General features: G+C 42.0%; 1 protein-coding gene across 2 annotated transcripts in view; it reads right to left on the bottom strand.

The window, feature by feature from the left end:
• Positions 1-15691, bottom strand: part of LOC109906294 (S-arrestin-like) — an 80001-nt gene that overhangs the window by 15732 nt on the left and 48578 nt on the right. Inside the window, exons 1-8 of one of the 2 annotated variants that reach the window (XM_031790348.1) lie at positions 13289-13358; positions 12808-12873; positions 12517-12577; positions 12351-12395; positions 11920-12119; positions 2527-2586; positions 2373-2440; positions 1646-1781 (exon numbers count right to left, since the gene is read on the bottom strand). In XM_031790348.1, coding sequence (XP_031646208.1) covers positions 1646-1781; positions 2373-2440; positions 2527-2586; positions 11920-12119; positions 12351-12395; positions 12517-12577; positions 12808-12855 — 618 coding nt within the window. In that variant the 5' untranslated portion in view covers positions 12856-12873; positions 13289-13358. Of the gene's footprint in view, positions 1-1645; positions 1782-2372; positions 2441-2526; positions 2587-11919; positions 12120-12350; positions 12396-12516; positions 12578-12807; positions 12874-13288; positions 13359-15691 lie in introns of those variants that run through there. The other variant, XM_031790349.1, reaches the window with a different exon arrangement.

Below are 15691 nucleotides of genomic sequence, written 5' to 3'. Positions count from 1 at the left end.
AGCTCCATTTTTATGGAATGGTCTGCCTACCCATGTCAGAGACGCAAACTCGGTCTCAACCTTTAAGTCTTTACTGAAGACTCATCTCTTCAGTGGGTCATATGATTGAGTGTAGTCTAGCCCAGGAGTGGGAAGGTGAACGGAAAGGCACTGGAGCAACGAACCACCCTTGCTGTCTCTGCCTGGGCGGTTCCCCTCTTTCCACTGGGATTCTCTGCCTAACCCTATTACAGGGGCTGAGTCACTGGCTTACTGAGGCTCTTTCGTACTGTCCCTGGGAGGGGTGCGTCACTTGAGTGGGTTGAGTCACTGATGTGATCTTCCTGTCTGGGTTGGCGCCCCCCCCCTTGGGTTGTGCCGTGGGGGAGATCTTTGTGGGCTATACTCGGCCTTGTCTCAGGATGGTAAGTTGGTGGTTGAAGATATCCCTCTAGTGGTGTGGGGGCTGTGCTTTGGCAAAGTGGGTGGGGTTATATCCTTCCTGTTAGGCCCTGTCCGGGGGTGTCCTCGGATGGGGCCACAGTGTCTCCTGACCCCTCCTGTCTCAGCATCCAGTATTTATGCTGCAGTAGTTTATGTGTCGGGGGGCTAGGGTCAGTTTGTTATATCTGGAGTACTTCTCCTCTCCTATTCGGTGTCCTGTGTGAATTTAAGTGTGCTCTCTCTAATTCTCTCTTTCTCTCTTTCTTTCTCTCTCTCGGAGGACCTGAGCCCTAGGACCATGCCTCAGGACTACCTGACATGATGACTCCTTGCTGTCCCCAGTCCACCTGGCCGTGCTGCTGCTCCAGTTTCAACTGTTCTGCCTTATTATTATACGACCATGCTGGTCATTTATGAACATTTGAACATCTTGGCCATGTTCTGTTATAATCTCCACCCGGCACAGCCAGAAGAGGACTGGCCACCCCACATAGCCTTGTTCCTCTCTAGGTTTCTTCCTAGGTTTTGGCCTTTCTAGGGAGTTTTTCCTAGACACCGTGCTTCTACACCTGCATTGCTTGCTGTTTGGGGTTTTAGGCTGGGTTTCTGTACAGCACTTTGAGATATCAGCTGATGTACGAAGGGCTATATAAATAAATGTGATTTGATTTTTGATTTGATATGAGATCTGTATGTAAAATATTAACATTTTACATATTAGTCATTTAGCGGATCCTCTTAGCAACTTACAGAGCAACTTACAGTGATCTTTAGATCACTCGGCGAGACAACCACAGATCACAGTCACATATACAGGATACACATTTTCCACAGAGGGCCACAGAGATGTTTTTCAGGACTGATTCGTTGGTAAAAAGCCATTTGCGGGCCAGAAAAATGGCAGTTATTTGAAAACATATTGGTGCATTATAATTTCTGCACCCCACGATATTAATACACATCTAAAATCTATAAATAAAAAATCTGAGAACAGTAATATTTTACACACACACATGAAGGTACATATAACCAAACATTTCTGATGAAAAAAACAAATGTGAAATCTTGGTGGATAAAGCACTTTGGAACTAAACTCCTAATTTTAAATCTTGTCTTTCCAGGGCTGCTGTCACTACCCTATGATCAAAGTTTTTCTCCTACAATTCTAGCCCATGGTGAGGAACTGATGCTGACTGATTGGTTTCTCTGAAGGAAAACTTACCTCTTTCTCCAGGCTGACCTGCATATGCAGGGGTTTGTCCGACATGAGGAACTCACATGTGATCTCTGAGGACGGGATGGTCTTACTATCCTCCGGTGCGTATTGGATCTTACGGATGGCCAGACGCACAGAGCTCCTGTGGGAGTCAAAGCGCAACAATCAGTAAGTAGCCTGGTGGCTTGGTGAAGAATTGTCATGCAGTATAACACTAGATTCTGAAATGCAATAACCTGGACCTATAGTGCAGTAAACCAGAATACACAAATATCCAGAGAAACTAAAGACAATATAAAATCAGCAAAAACAGAAGCGTCCCTTTTTCAGGACCTTGTCTTTCAAAGATAATGGTAAAAATTCACATAACTTCACTGTAAAGGGTTTAAACACGGTTTCTCATGCTTGTTCAATGAACAATAAAAAATTAGGTAGGCAATGTAGGCAATGAAGGTCACAGTTATGAAAACTTAGGAAACTAAAGAGGCCTTTCTACTGATTCTGAAAAACACCAAAAGAAAGATGCCCAGTGTCCCTGCTCATCTGCGTGAACGTGCGTTAGGCCTGCTGCAAATCCATCCGGATTTGGCCAGTGTAAGCTGTCATTGAAAGTAAGAATTTGACTTGCCTAGCCAAATAAAGGTTAAATAAAAAATTATAAAGAAACAGTATCCAGAAGTGGACTGTCCTTTGGTTGGTGTGTCTAGATGTTTGTTTCTGAGTCTGAACTTACCGCTTTTCGATTTTCTCGTCTTGGTTCTCGGCACAGAAAGCCTTTACTTCGAATTCGACAGCGCAGCGCTGTGAACAGAGAGTTTGAGAATTTGGAATACCATACAGCGCACATGAATTGAGGTAGAAAGGCTGCTGCTGGCTGTGCTACTCACCTTGCCCACATCGGATGGAGCCGGCTGCAGACACACAGAGCACGGCAGGTTGTCTGGGAACTGAAAGACACAGAACACATCATGCTGTCAACTTCGGCAGAACTATGTCACACCCACTACGTACTACTATCAGTCTGTTACAGTGTCACATCACTACTTACTATGGTCAGTCTGTTGCAGTGGAACATCCACTACTTACAATCCAAGCTTGATGCCCTCAGTCTCACATAAATTATAAATGAACCTACCAGGTACAACCCCAAATCGGTAAACACGGGCACCCTCCTAGATATCATCCTAACTAACCCGCCCTCCAAATACACCTCTGCTGTTTTCAACCAAGATCTCAGCGATCACTGCCTCATTGCCTGCATCCGTCTGCGGTCAAACGACCACCCCTCATCACTGTCAAACGCTCCCTAAAACACTTCAGCGAACAGGCTTTTTAATTGACCTGGCCGGGGTATCCAGGAATGACATTGACCTCACCCCGTCAGTAGAGGATGCCTGGTTATTCTTTAAAAGTGCCTTATTCACCATCTTAAATAAGCATGCTCCATTCATAAAAATTTGAAACAGGAATAGATATAGCCCTTGGTTCACTCAAGACCTGTCTGCCCTTGACCAGCAAAAAAACATCCTGTGGTGTTCTGCATTAGCATCGAATAGTCCCCATGATATGCAACTTTTCAGGGAAGTTATGAACCAATATACACAGGCAGTTAGGTAAGCTAAGGCTAGCTTTTTCAAGCAGAAATTTGCATCCTGTAGTACAAACTACAAAATGTTCCCACCATTTCTCCTTCACCCAAATCCAGCTAGCTGATGTTCTGAAAGAGATGCAAAATCTGGACCTCTACAAATCAACCGGACAAGAAAATCTGGACCCTCTCTTTCTAAAATGATCTGCCAAAATTGTTGCAAACCCTATTAATAGCCTGTTCAAACTCTCTTTCGTATCGTCTGAGATTCCCAGAGATTGGAAAGCTGCCGCGGTCATCACCCTCTTCAAAGGGGGAGACACTCTAGACCCAAACTGCCACAGACCTATACCTATCCTACCTTTATAAGGTCTTTGACCACCGTACCTTCTCCGCTATGCAACCTGGTTTCCGAGCTGGTCATGAGTGCACCTCAGCCACGCTCAAGGTCCTAAACGATATCCTAACTGCCATCGATAAGATACATTACTGTGCATCGACTGCCATCGACCTGGCCAAAGCCTTCGAGTGACAATCACCACATTCTTATCGGCAGACTCAACAGCCTTGGTTTCGCAAATGACTGCCCTGCCTGGTTCACCAATTACTTCTCAGACAGAGTTCAGTGTGTCAAATCAGAGGGCCTGTTGTCCGGACCTCTGGCAGTCTCTATGGGGGTGCCACAGGGTTCAATTCTCGGGCCGACTCGCTTCTCTGTATACATCAATGATGTCGCTCTTGCTGCTGGTGATTCTCTGATCCACCTCTATGCAGACGACACTGTTCTGTATACTTATACTTCTGGCCCTTCTTTGGACACTGTGTTAACTAACCTCCAGACGAGCTTCAATGCCATACAACTCTCCTTCCGTGGCCTCCAACTGCTCTTAAATGCAAGTGCAACTAAATGCATGCTCTTCAACTGATCGCTGCCCACACCTGCCTGCCCGCCCAGCATCACTACTCTGGACGGTTCTGACTTAGAATATGTGGACAACTACAAATATCTAGGTGTATGGTTAGACTTTAAACTCTCCTTCCAGACTCACATTAAGCATCTCCAATCCAAAATGAAATCTAGAATCGGCTTCCTATTTCGCAACAAAGCATCCTTCACTCATGCTTCCAAACATACCCTCGTAAAACTGACCATCCTACCGATCCTCGACTTCGGCGATGTCAGTTACAAAATAGCCCCCAACACTCTACTCAACAAATTGGATGTAGTCTTTCACAGTGCCATCCGTTTTGTCACCAAAGCCCCATATTCAAGCCACCATTGTGACCTGTACGCTCTCGTTGGCTGGCCCTCGCTTCATACTCGTCGCCAAACCCACTGGCTTCAGGTCATCAACAAGTCTCTGACAGGTAAGGCCCCGCCTTATCTCAGCTCACTGGTCACCATAGCAGCACCCACCCATAGCACACGCTCCAGCAGCTCTCTAGCCACCCCCAAAGCCAATTCCTTCCAGTTCTCTGCTGCAAATGTCGGGAATGATTTGTAAAAATTCCTGAAGCTGGAGACTCTTACCTACCTAGCTTTAAGCACCAGCTGCCTGAGCAGCTCACAGATCACTGCACCTGTACATAGCCCATCTGTAAATAGCTCATCCAACTACCTCATCCCCATACTGTATTTATTTATTAATCTTGCTCCTTTGCACCCCTGTATCTCTCCTTTCACATTCATCTTCTGCACATCAATCACTCTAGTGTCGAATTGGAATATTGTAATTACTTTGCCACCATGGCCTATTTATTGCCTGTATATAGATTTTCTTCAACTGTATTATTGACTGTATGTTTTGATCATTCCATGTGTAACTCTGTGTTGTTGTATGTGTCGAACTGCTTTGCTTTATTCTTAGCCAGGTCGCAGTTGTAAATGAGAACTTGTTCTCAACTTGCCTACCTGGCTAAATAAAGGTCAAATAAAAAAAATAAAAAAACACTTACACTGTCTGTTACAGTGTCACATCACTACTTACTAATGTCAGATTATTAGAACATTACACCCACTACTTACTACAGTCAGTCTGTTATAGTGTCACATCACTACTTACTACAGTCAGTCTGTTATAGTGTCAGACCCACTATTTACTAATGTCAGATTATTAGAACATTACATCACTACATACTACTGTCAGTCTGTTACAGTGTCACATCACTACTTACTAATGTCAGATTATTAGAACATTACATCACTACTTACTACTGTCAGTCTGTTATAGTGTCACACCCACTACTTACTAATGTCAGATTATTAGAACATTACATCACTACTTACTACTGTCAGTCTGTTACAGTGTCACATCACTACAGTCAGTCTGTTACAGTGTCACATCACTACTTACTAATGTCAGATTATTAGAACATTAAGTCACTACTTACTACTGTCAGTCTGTTACAGTGTCACATCACTACTTACTACAGTCAGTCTGTTACAGTGTCACATCACTACTTACTACAGTCAGTCTGTTACAGTGTCACATCACTACTTACTAATGTCAGATTATTAGAACATTACATCACTACTTACTACTGTCAGTCTGTTATAGTGTCACACCCACTACTTACTAATGTCAGATTATTAGAACATTACATCACTACTTACTACTGTCAGTCTGTTACAGTGTCACATCACTACAGTCAGTCTGTTACAGTGTCACATCACTACTTACTAATGTCAGATTATTAGAACATTAAGTCACTACTTACTACTGTCAGTCTGTTACAGTGTCACATCACTACTTACTACAGTCAGTCTGTTACAGTGTCACATCACTACTTACTACTGTCAGTCTGTTACGGTGTCACATCACTACTTACTACATTCAGTCTGTTACAGTGTCACACCCACTACTTACTACTGTCAGTCTGTTAGTGTCACATCACTACTTACTACTGTCAGTCTATTATAGTGTCACACCCACTACTTACTACTGTCAGTCTGTTACAGTGTCACATCACTACTTACTACAGTCAGTCTGTTAGTGTCACATCACTACTTACTACTGTCAGTCTATTATAGTGTCACACCCACTACTTACTACTGTCAGTCTGTTACAGTGTCATATCACTACTTACTACAGTCAGTCTGGTATAGTGTCACACCCACTACTTACTACTGTCAGTCTGTTACAGTGTCACATCACTACTTACTACAGTCAGTCTGTTAGTGTCACATCACTACTTACTACTGTCAGTCTGTTATAGTGTCACACCTACTACTTACTACTGTCAGTCTGTTACAGTGTCATATCACTACTTACTACAGTCAGTCTGTTATAGTGTCACACCCACTACTTACTATTGTCAGTCTGTTACAGTGTCACATCACTACTTACTACAGTCAGTCTGCTACAGTGTCACATCACTACTTACTACTGTCAGTCTGTTACAGTGTCACATCACTACTTACTACTGTCAGTCTGTTATAGTGTCACATCACTACTTACTACTGTCAGTCTGTTATAGTGTCACACCCACTACTTACTACTGTCAGTCTGTTACAGTGTCACATCACTACTTACTACAGTCAGTCTGTTAGTGACACATCACTACTTACTACTGTCAGTCTGTTACAGTGTCACATCACTACTTACTACAGTCAGTCTGTTAGTGTCACATCACTTACTACTGTCAGTCTGTTATAGTGTCACATCCACTACTTACTAATGTCAGATTATTAGAACATTACATCACTACTTACTACTGTCAGTCTGTTACAGTGTCACATCACTACAGTCAGTCTGTTACAGTATCACATCACTACTTACTAATGTCAGATTATTAGAACATTAAGTCACTACTTACTACTGTCAGTCTGTTACAGTGTCACATCACTACTTACTACAGTCAGTCTGTTACAGTGTCACATCACTACTTACTACTGTCAGTCTGTTACGGTGTCACATCACTACTTACTACATTCAGTCTGTTACAGTGTCACACCCACTACTTACTACTGTCAGTCTGTTAGTGTCACATCACTACTTACTACTGTCAGTCTATTATAGTGTCACACCCACTACTTACTACTGTCAGTCTGTTACAGTGTCACATCACTACTTACTACAGTCAGTCTGTTAGTGTCACATCACTACTTACTACTGTCAGTCTATTATAGTGTCACACCCACTACTTACTACTGTCAGTCTGTTACAGTGTCATATCACTACTTACTACAGTCAGTCTGGTATAGTGTCACACCCACTACTTACTACTGTCAGTCTGTTACAGTGTCACATCACTACTTACTACAGTCAGTCTGTTAGTGTCACATCACTACTTACTACTGTCAGTCTGTTATAGTGTCACACCTACTACTTACTACTGTCAGTCTGTTACAGTGTCATATCACTACTTACTACAGTCAGTCTGTTATAGTGTCACACCCACTACTTACTATTGTCAGTCTGTTACAGTGTCACATCACTACTTACTACAGTCAGTCTGCTACAGTGTCACATCACTACTTACTACTGTCAGTCTGTTACAGTGTCACATCACTACTTACTACTGTCAGTCTGTTATAGTGTCACATCACTACTTACTACTGTCAGTCTGTTATAGTGTCACACCCACTACTTACTACTGTCAGTCTGTTACAGTGTCACATCACTACTTACTACAGTCAGTCTGTTAGTGACACATCACTACTTACTACTGTCAGTCTGTTACAGTGTCACATCACTACTTACTACAGTCAGTCTGTTAGTGTCACATCACTTACTACTGTCAGTCTGTTATAGTGTCACATCCACTACTTACTAATGTCAGATTATTAGAACATTACATCACTACTTACTACTGTCAGTCTGTTACAGTGTCACATCACTACTTACTACAGGCAGTCTGTTACAGTGTCACATCACTACTTACTACAGTCAGTCTGTTACAGTGTCACATCACTATTTACTACTGTCAGTCTGTTAGAGTCACACCCACTACTTACTACTGTCAGTCTGTTACAGTGTCACATCACTACTTACTACAGTCAGTCTGTTACAGTGTCACATCACTACTTACTACAGTCAGTCTGTTACAGTGTCACATCACTATTTACTACTGTCAGTCTGTTAGTGACACATCACTACTTACTACTGTCAGTCTGTTATAGTGTCACACCCACTACTTACTACAGTCAGTCTGTTACAGTGTCACATCACTACTTACTACAGTCAGTCTGTTACAGTGTCACATCACTACTTACTACAGTCAGTCCTGTTACAGTGTCACATCACTATTTACTACTGTCAGTCTGTTAGTGACACATCACTACTTACTACTGTCAGTCTGTTATAGTGTCACACCCACTACTTACTACTGTCAGTCTGTTATAGTGTCACACCCACTACTTACTACAGTCAGTCTGTTATAGTGTCACATCACAACTTACTACAGTCAGTCTGTTACAGTGTCACATCACTACTTACTACAGTCAGTCTGTTAGTGTCATATCACTACTTACTACTGTCAGTCTGTTATAGTGTCACACCCACTACTTACTACTGTCAGTCTGTTACAGTGTCATATCACTACTTACTACTGTCAGTCTGTTATAGTGTCACACCCACTACTTACTACTGTCAGTCTGTTACAGTGTCACATCACTACTTACTACAGTCAGTCTGTTAGTGTCATATCACTACTTACTACTGTCAGTCTGTTATAGTGTCACACCCACTACTTACTACTGTCAGTCTGTTACAGTGTCATATCACTACTTACTACTGTCAGTCTGTTATAGTGTCACACCCACTACTTACTACTGTCAGTCTGTTAGTGTCACATCACTACTTGCTACTGTCAGTCTGTTAGTGTCACATCACTTACTACTGTCAGTCTGTTACAGTGTCACATCACTACTTGCTACTGTCAGTCTGTTAGTGTCACATCACTTACTACTGTCAGTCTTTTACAGTGTCACATCACTACTTACTACAGTCAGTCTGTTAGTGTCACATCACTACTTACTAATGTCAGTTTTTTACAGTGTCACATCCACTATCTTAATCTGATCACCCTGCTGCCGCAGATAATTTTCCTGCGCAGCATTTAATGCAACATTTGTAATGTATTACAGTTTTTAAAAGATTTCTAAAGTTTTTAATTTCCACTTTAAATTGTCAGAAAAATCTACCAAAAAATGTCCATATATTATAATCCACATAATAATTTATATTTCCTGTTGTTGGAGGATTGTACATGCTGTATGGATTGTTGTCAGTATGTTGCAATGTCACATCCACTACTTGCTACAGTTTATTGTAATATTCCTTATTAGGACTTTCTTCTGAGCATCTGACCTGACCACTCTAGGTCTTTCCTGGGCCCAGTGTCTTTCCTGATCAGGTCATGTGGTCAGTAAAAAACTGCTGGGCGTTATGGAATCCATACAGGTTACCTATGCTAAATGTAGCAGAGGTAAAATGCACAATTATTTCTGGCATCATGTGTAATATTTGGAGCATCATACACCCCAAAAATCTGAGAGAGCACAAAGTGCATGAGGATGGCCGGGGGGGGGGGGGGGGGCAAGCCTCTCATCTGTAAATGTGAACATTTAGCATTTTTCAAAAACCTGAAACAGCTTTTTCCTACAATCTAGAGCCATAATCATTATGTGTAATTCTATGTAAAAAAAAAACTACAGATCATACTTTTTCTGCATATCTAAGCCTGCCTCTTGAGCTGTCTGTATCCTCCTGGCTAGTAGTAATTACATCAAAATAAAAAATAAACATTATTCTCTGCATCTCTGCTCAAATCTGGGTAAAAAATTGAAAGGAATGCAAGTCTTATTCAGAACATTTATTTTCTGAATTGTACCAACCTTGCCAGCTGGCATGCCAGCTAAGATAGTTAGACAAGCTAGCTACTTTAACTTGATTGATAGCCTGAAATGGTTTCTTGGTAGCTAGTTATGAGGTTGGGAGATTGGGAACCTACAGTTGAAGTAGGAAGTTTACATGCGCTTATGTTGGAGTCGTTAAACTTGTTTGTCTAACCACTCCACAAATTTCTTGTTAACAAACTATAGTTTTGTCAAATCTGTTAGGACATCTACTTTGTGCATGACACAAGTCATTTTTCCAACAATTGTTTGCAGACAGATTATTTCACTTATAATTCACTGTATCACAATTCCAGTGGGTCAGAAGTTTACATACACTAAGTTGACTGTGCCTTTAAACAGTTTGGAAAATTCCAGAAAATTATGTCATGGCTTTAGAAGCTTCTGATAGGCTAATTGACATCATTTGAGTAAATTGGAGGTGTACCTTTGGATGTATTTCAAGGCCTAACTTCAAACACATGCCTCTGTGCTTGACATCATGGGAAAATCAAAAGAAATCAACCAGCCATTTTTTTGGGACCTCCACAAGTCTGGTCCATCCTTGGGAGCAATTTCCAAATGCGTGAAGGTACCACGTTCATCTGTACAAACAATAGTACGCAAGTATAAACACCATGGGACCACGCAGCCGTCATACTGCTCAGGAAGGAGACACATTCTGTCTCCTAGAGATGAACGTATTTTGGTGTGAAAAGTGCAATCAATCCCAGAACAGCAGCAAAGGACCCTGTGAAGATGCTGGAGGAAACAGGCACAAAAGTATCTATATCCAAAGTGAAACGAGTCCTATATCGACATAACCTGAAAGGCCGCTCAGCAAGGAAGAAGCCACTGCTCCAAAACCCCCATAAAAAAGCCAGACTACGGTTTGCAAATGCACATGGGGACAAAGATCGTACTTTTTGGAGAAATTTTCTCTGGGCTGATGAAACAAAAATAGAACTGTTTGGAGGAAAAAGGGGGAGGCTTGCAAGCCGAAAAACACCATCCCAACTGTGAAGCACGGGGGTGGCAGCATCATGTTGTGCGGGGGCTTTGCTGCAGGAGGTACTGGTGCACTTTACAAAATAGATGGCATCATGAGAGGGGAAATTATGTGCATATATTGAAGCAGCATCTCCAGACATCAGTCAGGAAGTTGAAGCTTGGTCGCAAATGGGTCTTCCAAGTGGACAATGACCCCAAGCATACTTCCAAAGTTGTGGCAAAATGGCTTAAGGACAACAAAGTCAAGGTATTGGAATGGCCATCACAAAGCCCTGACCTCAATTCTATAGAAAATTTGTTTGACCCAAGTTAAACAATTTAAAGGCAATGCTATCAAATACTATCAGAGTGTATGTAAACTTCTGACCTACTGGGAATGTGATGAAATAAACAAAAGCTGAAATAAATCTCTCTCTACTATTATTCTGATATATCACATTCTTAAAATAAAGTGTTGATCCTAACTGACCTAAGACAGGGAATTGTTTTTGTATGTGAACTTCCGACTTCGACTGTACATGGGCTAGCTGAAGCCAACTTCATAAAAGTGCAAGGTGGTTAGTAGTATTACAGAGAAACAACAGAAAATGGAACATTAATATTAAATATTTTTTAAACAGGATAAATCTGTGCCCCCACAAGCCCCTGTGCCCCCTATGGGCATGACGCCTCTGTGTACTGTGTGTCTGCGGTGTAGGGTGAAGTTGCCCCTAGATGTGATCTTGGGCCAGTTTAGAATTTTCCCCACTAATGGTTAAGGTTAGGATTTGGGGAAGGGGAGCTGATCCTAGATCTGTACCTAGGGTACACTTCACCCCGAAGCATGCGTCTGCTCTTTGTCACCTCAAAGAAGAAAGGAATGGCATTGTCTCCCAGTTTGCGCAGTAGTTTCTCCTGCATCTTGGTGTGTATGCTCCTTTCCTTGTCCTGCAGTTCGGGGTACACCTGTCGGGTGGTCAGAAAGATGTCCCTACGGAAGGCCACACCCATCACGTCCATGTCATCTCTGCCATACCGGAACGTGCAGGACAGCATGACAAACACTATGGGGCACAAGTAGTAAACAACGTCTTCACTGCTTTTTTTATAGACAGTTACGTTCATTCCTAGGTACAATGTAACCTTACTAGGAAAAACTTGGTGCCCTATTCATAGGCTATAACTAGGACCCAGGGATTTTCCTATCGTGAAATCACATGGTCAGGAAAAACTCCTGGTCCCTCTTCATTCCTAATTTACAAAGCTGACATGAGTTCAAATGTTGAAAAACCAACCTTTCTTTCCTTTGACCTGTACAGGGTCGATCAGCACAACTCCATCTGATTCATATAGGGGAGAGAAATAGCCCTTGAGCATGACAAAAGCACAAGGCAAAAAGATCAAATAGAAGCAAGTCCTTCCCTTCCCTGAAATGGTTTTGTTTCTCGGTCACACACTCACCAACAGGGTCGATAGAGTCACAGTGATCCACAAAGTCCCTCTTGGCCATGTACACCCCAACCTATGACAGATCAGACATGAGACTTTTCCAATGGTAATGACAAACGGCCCTGCACATAGCCTACGTTGTTGTAGTTGTCACCAACTGCTTGCAAATACAAACAAACAAACAGGAGAAAAGAACATAGATGACAAGCACGGGCAGATGGATAAGATAAAACCAAAATGAATACATCATTTTTTAAAGACAACTCTGGTACTGTCTTTGCTGGCCTTAGGAGGGATACTCACCGACTTATCACGGGAGAGTTTCTTGAAGATAACATGTTTGGGGCTCATGGTTTTAGTCTCTGAAATCTACAGAAGAAATGACATTGTCACTACAAATGCGGCTGACTGACATAGGATCAAATAAGGGCTGATGTTTGATTGGCGGCTGTCTTTATTCGATATCTGCAGGCATAGATACAAATCTGACTCAGTCTATCAGTGCAATGGCAATAAAACACTAAATGGCTGCTGAAAACAGTTTAAAGCCTCCAGCATTCTAGTTCTAAAAACCCCATCATATGATATCATCCACCCAATTTTCTCTCATTGTACTAATAGTTTGTCTCTTCACCTGGCATTGCTATTTTCTCAATACCAGTCTAGGGAAGTTGCTGCATCGTATCATAACTACCTTATAATTGCTACACAAACATGCTTAACCACCCATCTTCCCCACACCCGACCTATACAGTAGAAATGCCACAAGGGCAGGTTGACTGACCTGTAGTTGTAGTGCTGGACGTGTAGGGGTCAGCTGCAGGTAACACTAGTGTACCAGGCACAACTATGTGGCTGCATTTATGATCTGTGTGGGTGCTGCTGACCCCCCCCCCTCAACTCTGCCTCATCTCATGCCAGAAATTGCCCTTAAGCACAGATCTAGGATAAGTTCACCCTCCATGAATCCTATTCTAAACCACTATGGAGTAAAGTGTCAAAACTGACCATAGATCAGTGTCTAGGGATGACTTCATCCCACCTCAGGTCCTCCCTGTCACGCCTCCCTCGGGATAAAGCAGGAGTTTAGTTACTAATTGGATCGTCAGCTCCTTTCCATCAGCTTGATTAAGGGCCAAGATCTGAAGCACGAGGACATAATCCTTACACATGTACAGTAGGCCTAACCAGCAGAGTGCACCATGATGGGTCGTACACACTGGCAGCGTTCCAGGTTGACTATATTGCAGAGGTATGCCACAACACACAACACCTGGATAGGTGTTTAACATATACACTAGCCACATCAGCTAGTAATCTGATGCCCGACTGCACAGTTGATGACATGGCATGCCACTATTAATTGATGCAATGCAACTGTTGCAATGTTGTCGGCCTGGAACGCGACCTCTGACTGAGCTTTGAGCCATTCTACTACTACAGTGTACTACTACACTTTTTCCACAATTTGAAAATGTATTAAATTCAGATTTTTTCCCCACTGCCCTACACACAATACCCCATAATGTCTAAGTGGAATTATGTTTTTCAAAATCTTAAAGATAAACGTAAAGATGAAATGTCTTGAGTCACTATGTATTCAACCCCTTTCTTATGTCAAGCCTAAATAAGTTCAGGAGTAAAAATGTGCTTAACAAGTCACATAATAAGTTGCATGGACTCACTGTGTGTGCAATAATAGTGCTTAAAATGATTTTTGAATAACTACCTAATTTCTCTACCCCACATATACACCTGTAAGGTCCCTCAGTCGAGCAGTGAATTTAAAACACAGATTCAACCAGGATCAGGGAGGTTTTCCAATGCCTCGCAAAGAAGGGTAGATGCATTTTTTTTTATTTTTAAAGACACTAAATATCCCTGATTAATTACACTTCGGATGGTGTATCAATACACCCACTCGCTACAAAGATAAAGATATAGGATTGCTGGCCTATTTTGAGAGACTCTACTTAACAGCCCATGGTTCAACTCAAATTGTCTCATTACATTCTTCTTACAAAGTACAATGGATCCTCCTACCAGAGCACACTGCTGCTGTGAGACAGGCAGACAAGCTGTTGTCACACTTCATTCCATATCCACTAACACACATACTGTATATATTGAATAGGTTGAGGGTAACGTGAGCTGACGTGTTTCACAGATCATCGACGGTCTCCGTAAGTGGCAAGGTACTACTTTGTTGTCCTTCCTAACCTAGTTGGCGGAGAGGAAGGAAACCGCTCAGGGATTTCTCCATGAGGCCAATGGTGACTTTATAACAGTTACAGAGTTGAATTAATGGCTGTGATAGGAGAACTGAGGATGGATGAACAACAGTGTAGTTACTCCACATTACTAACCTAAGTGACAGAGTGGAAAGAAGGAAGCCTGTACAGAACACAAATATTCCAAAACATAAATCCTGTTTGCAACAAGGCACTAAAGTAATACTGCAAATAATGTTGCAAATCTATTCACTTTTTGTCCAGAATAAAAATATTTTCAAGCATAGTGGTGTTATGGGTATGCTTGTTATCATTAAGGACTGGGGAGTTTTTCAAGATAAAAAAGAAACTAAATGGAGCTAAGCACAGACAAAATGTTGTCTGCAGACACTGGGAAATAAATTCACCATTCAGCAGGACAATAACCTAAAACACAATGCCAAATCTACACTAGAGTTGATAACCAAGAAGACAGTGAATGTTTCTGAGTGGTTAAGTTTTGACTTAAATCTACTTGAAAATCCAATGGGAAGACTTGAAAATGGTTGTCCAGCAATGATCAACAACCAATTTGACAGAGCTTGAAGAATATTGAAGAATGGGCAAATCCAGATCCAGATCCAGCTGTAATCACTGCCAAAGGTGCTTTTACTCATGGGTGTGAATACTTATGTAAATGAGTTCTATTTTTCATTTTCAATACATGTGTGAAAATGTCTAAAAACATGTTTTCACTTTGTCATATGTATTTATTAAGGATCCAAGGTAGCAGCTACTCTTGCTAGGGTCCAGCAACATTAAGGCTGTCACGACTTCCGCCGAATTCGGCTCCTCTACTTGTTCGGGCGGCGTTCGGCGATCAACATCACCGGCTTTCTAGCCATCGCCGCTCCATTTTTCATATATCCATTTGTCTTGTCTTGTTTTCATACACACCTGGTGTTCATTCCCCCACT

The sequence above is a fragment of the Oncorhynchus kisutch genome, linkage group LG15, assembly GCF_002021735.2.
Source record: "Oncorhynchus kisutch isolate 150728-3 linkage group LG15, Okis_V2, whole genome shotgun sequence".
Classification (NCBI taxonomy): domain Eukaryota; kingdom Metazoa; phylum Chordata; class Actinopteri; order Salmoniformes; family Salmonidae; genus Oncorhynchus; species Oncorhynchus kisutch.
Note: the sequence above shows the minus strand (reverse complement) of the source record. Positions and strands in the feature narration are given on the sequence as shown.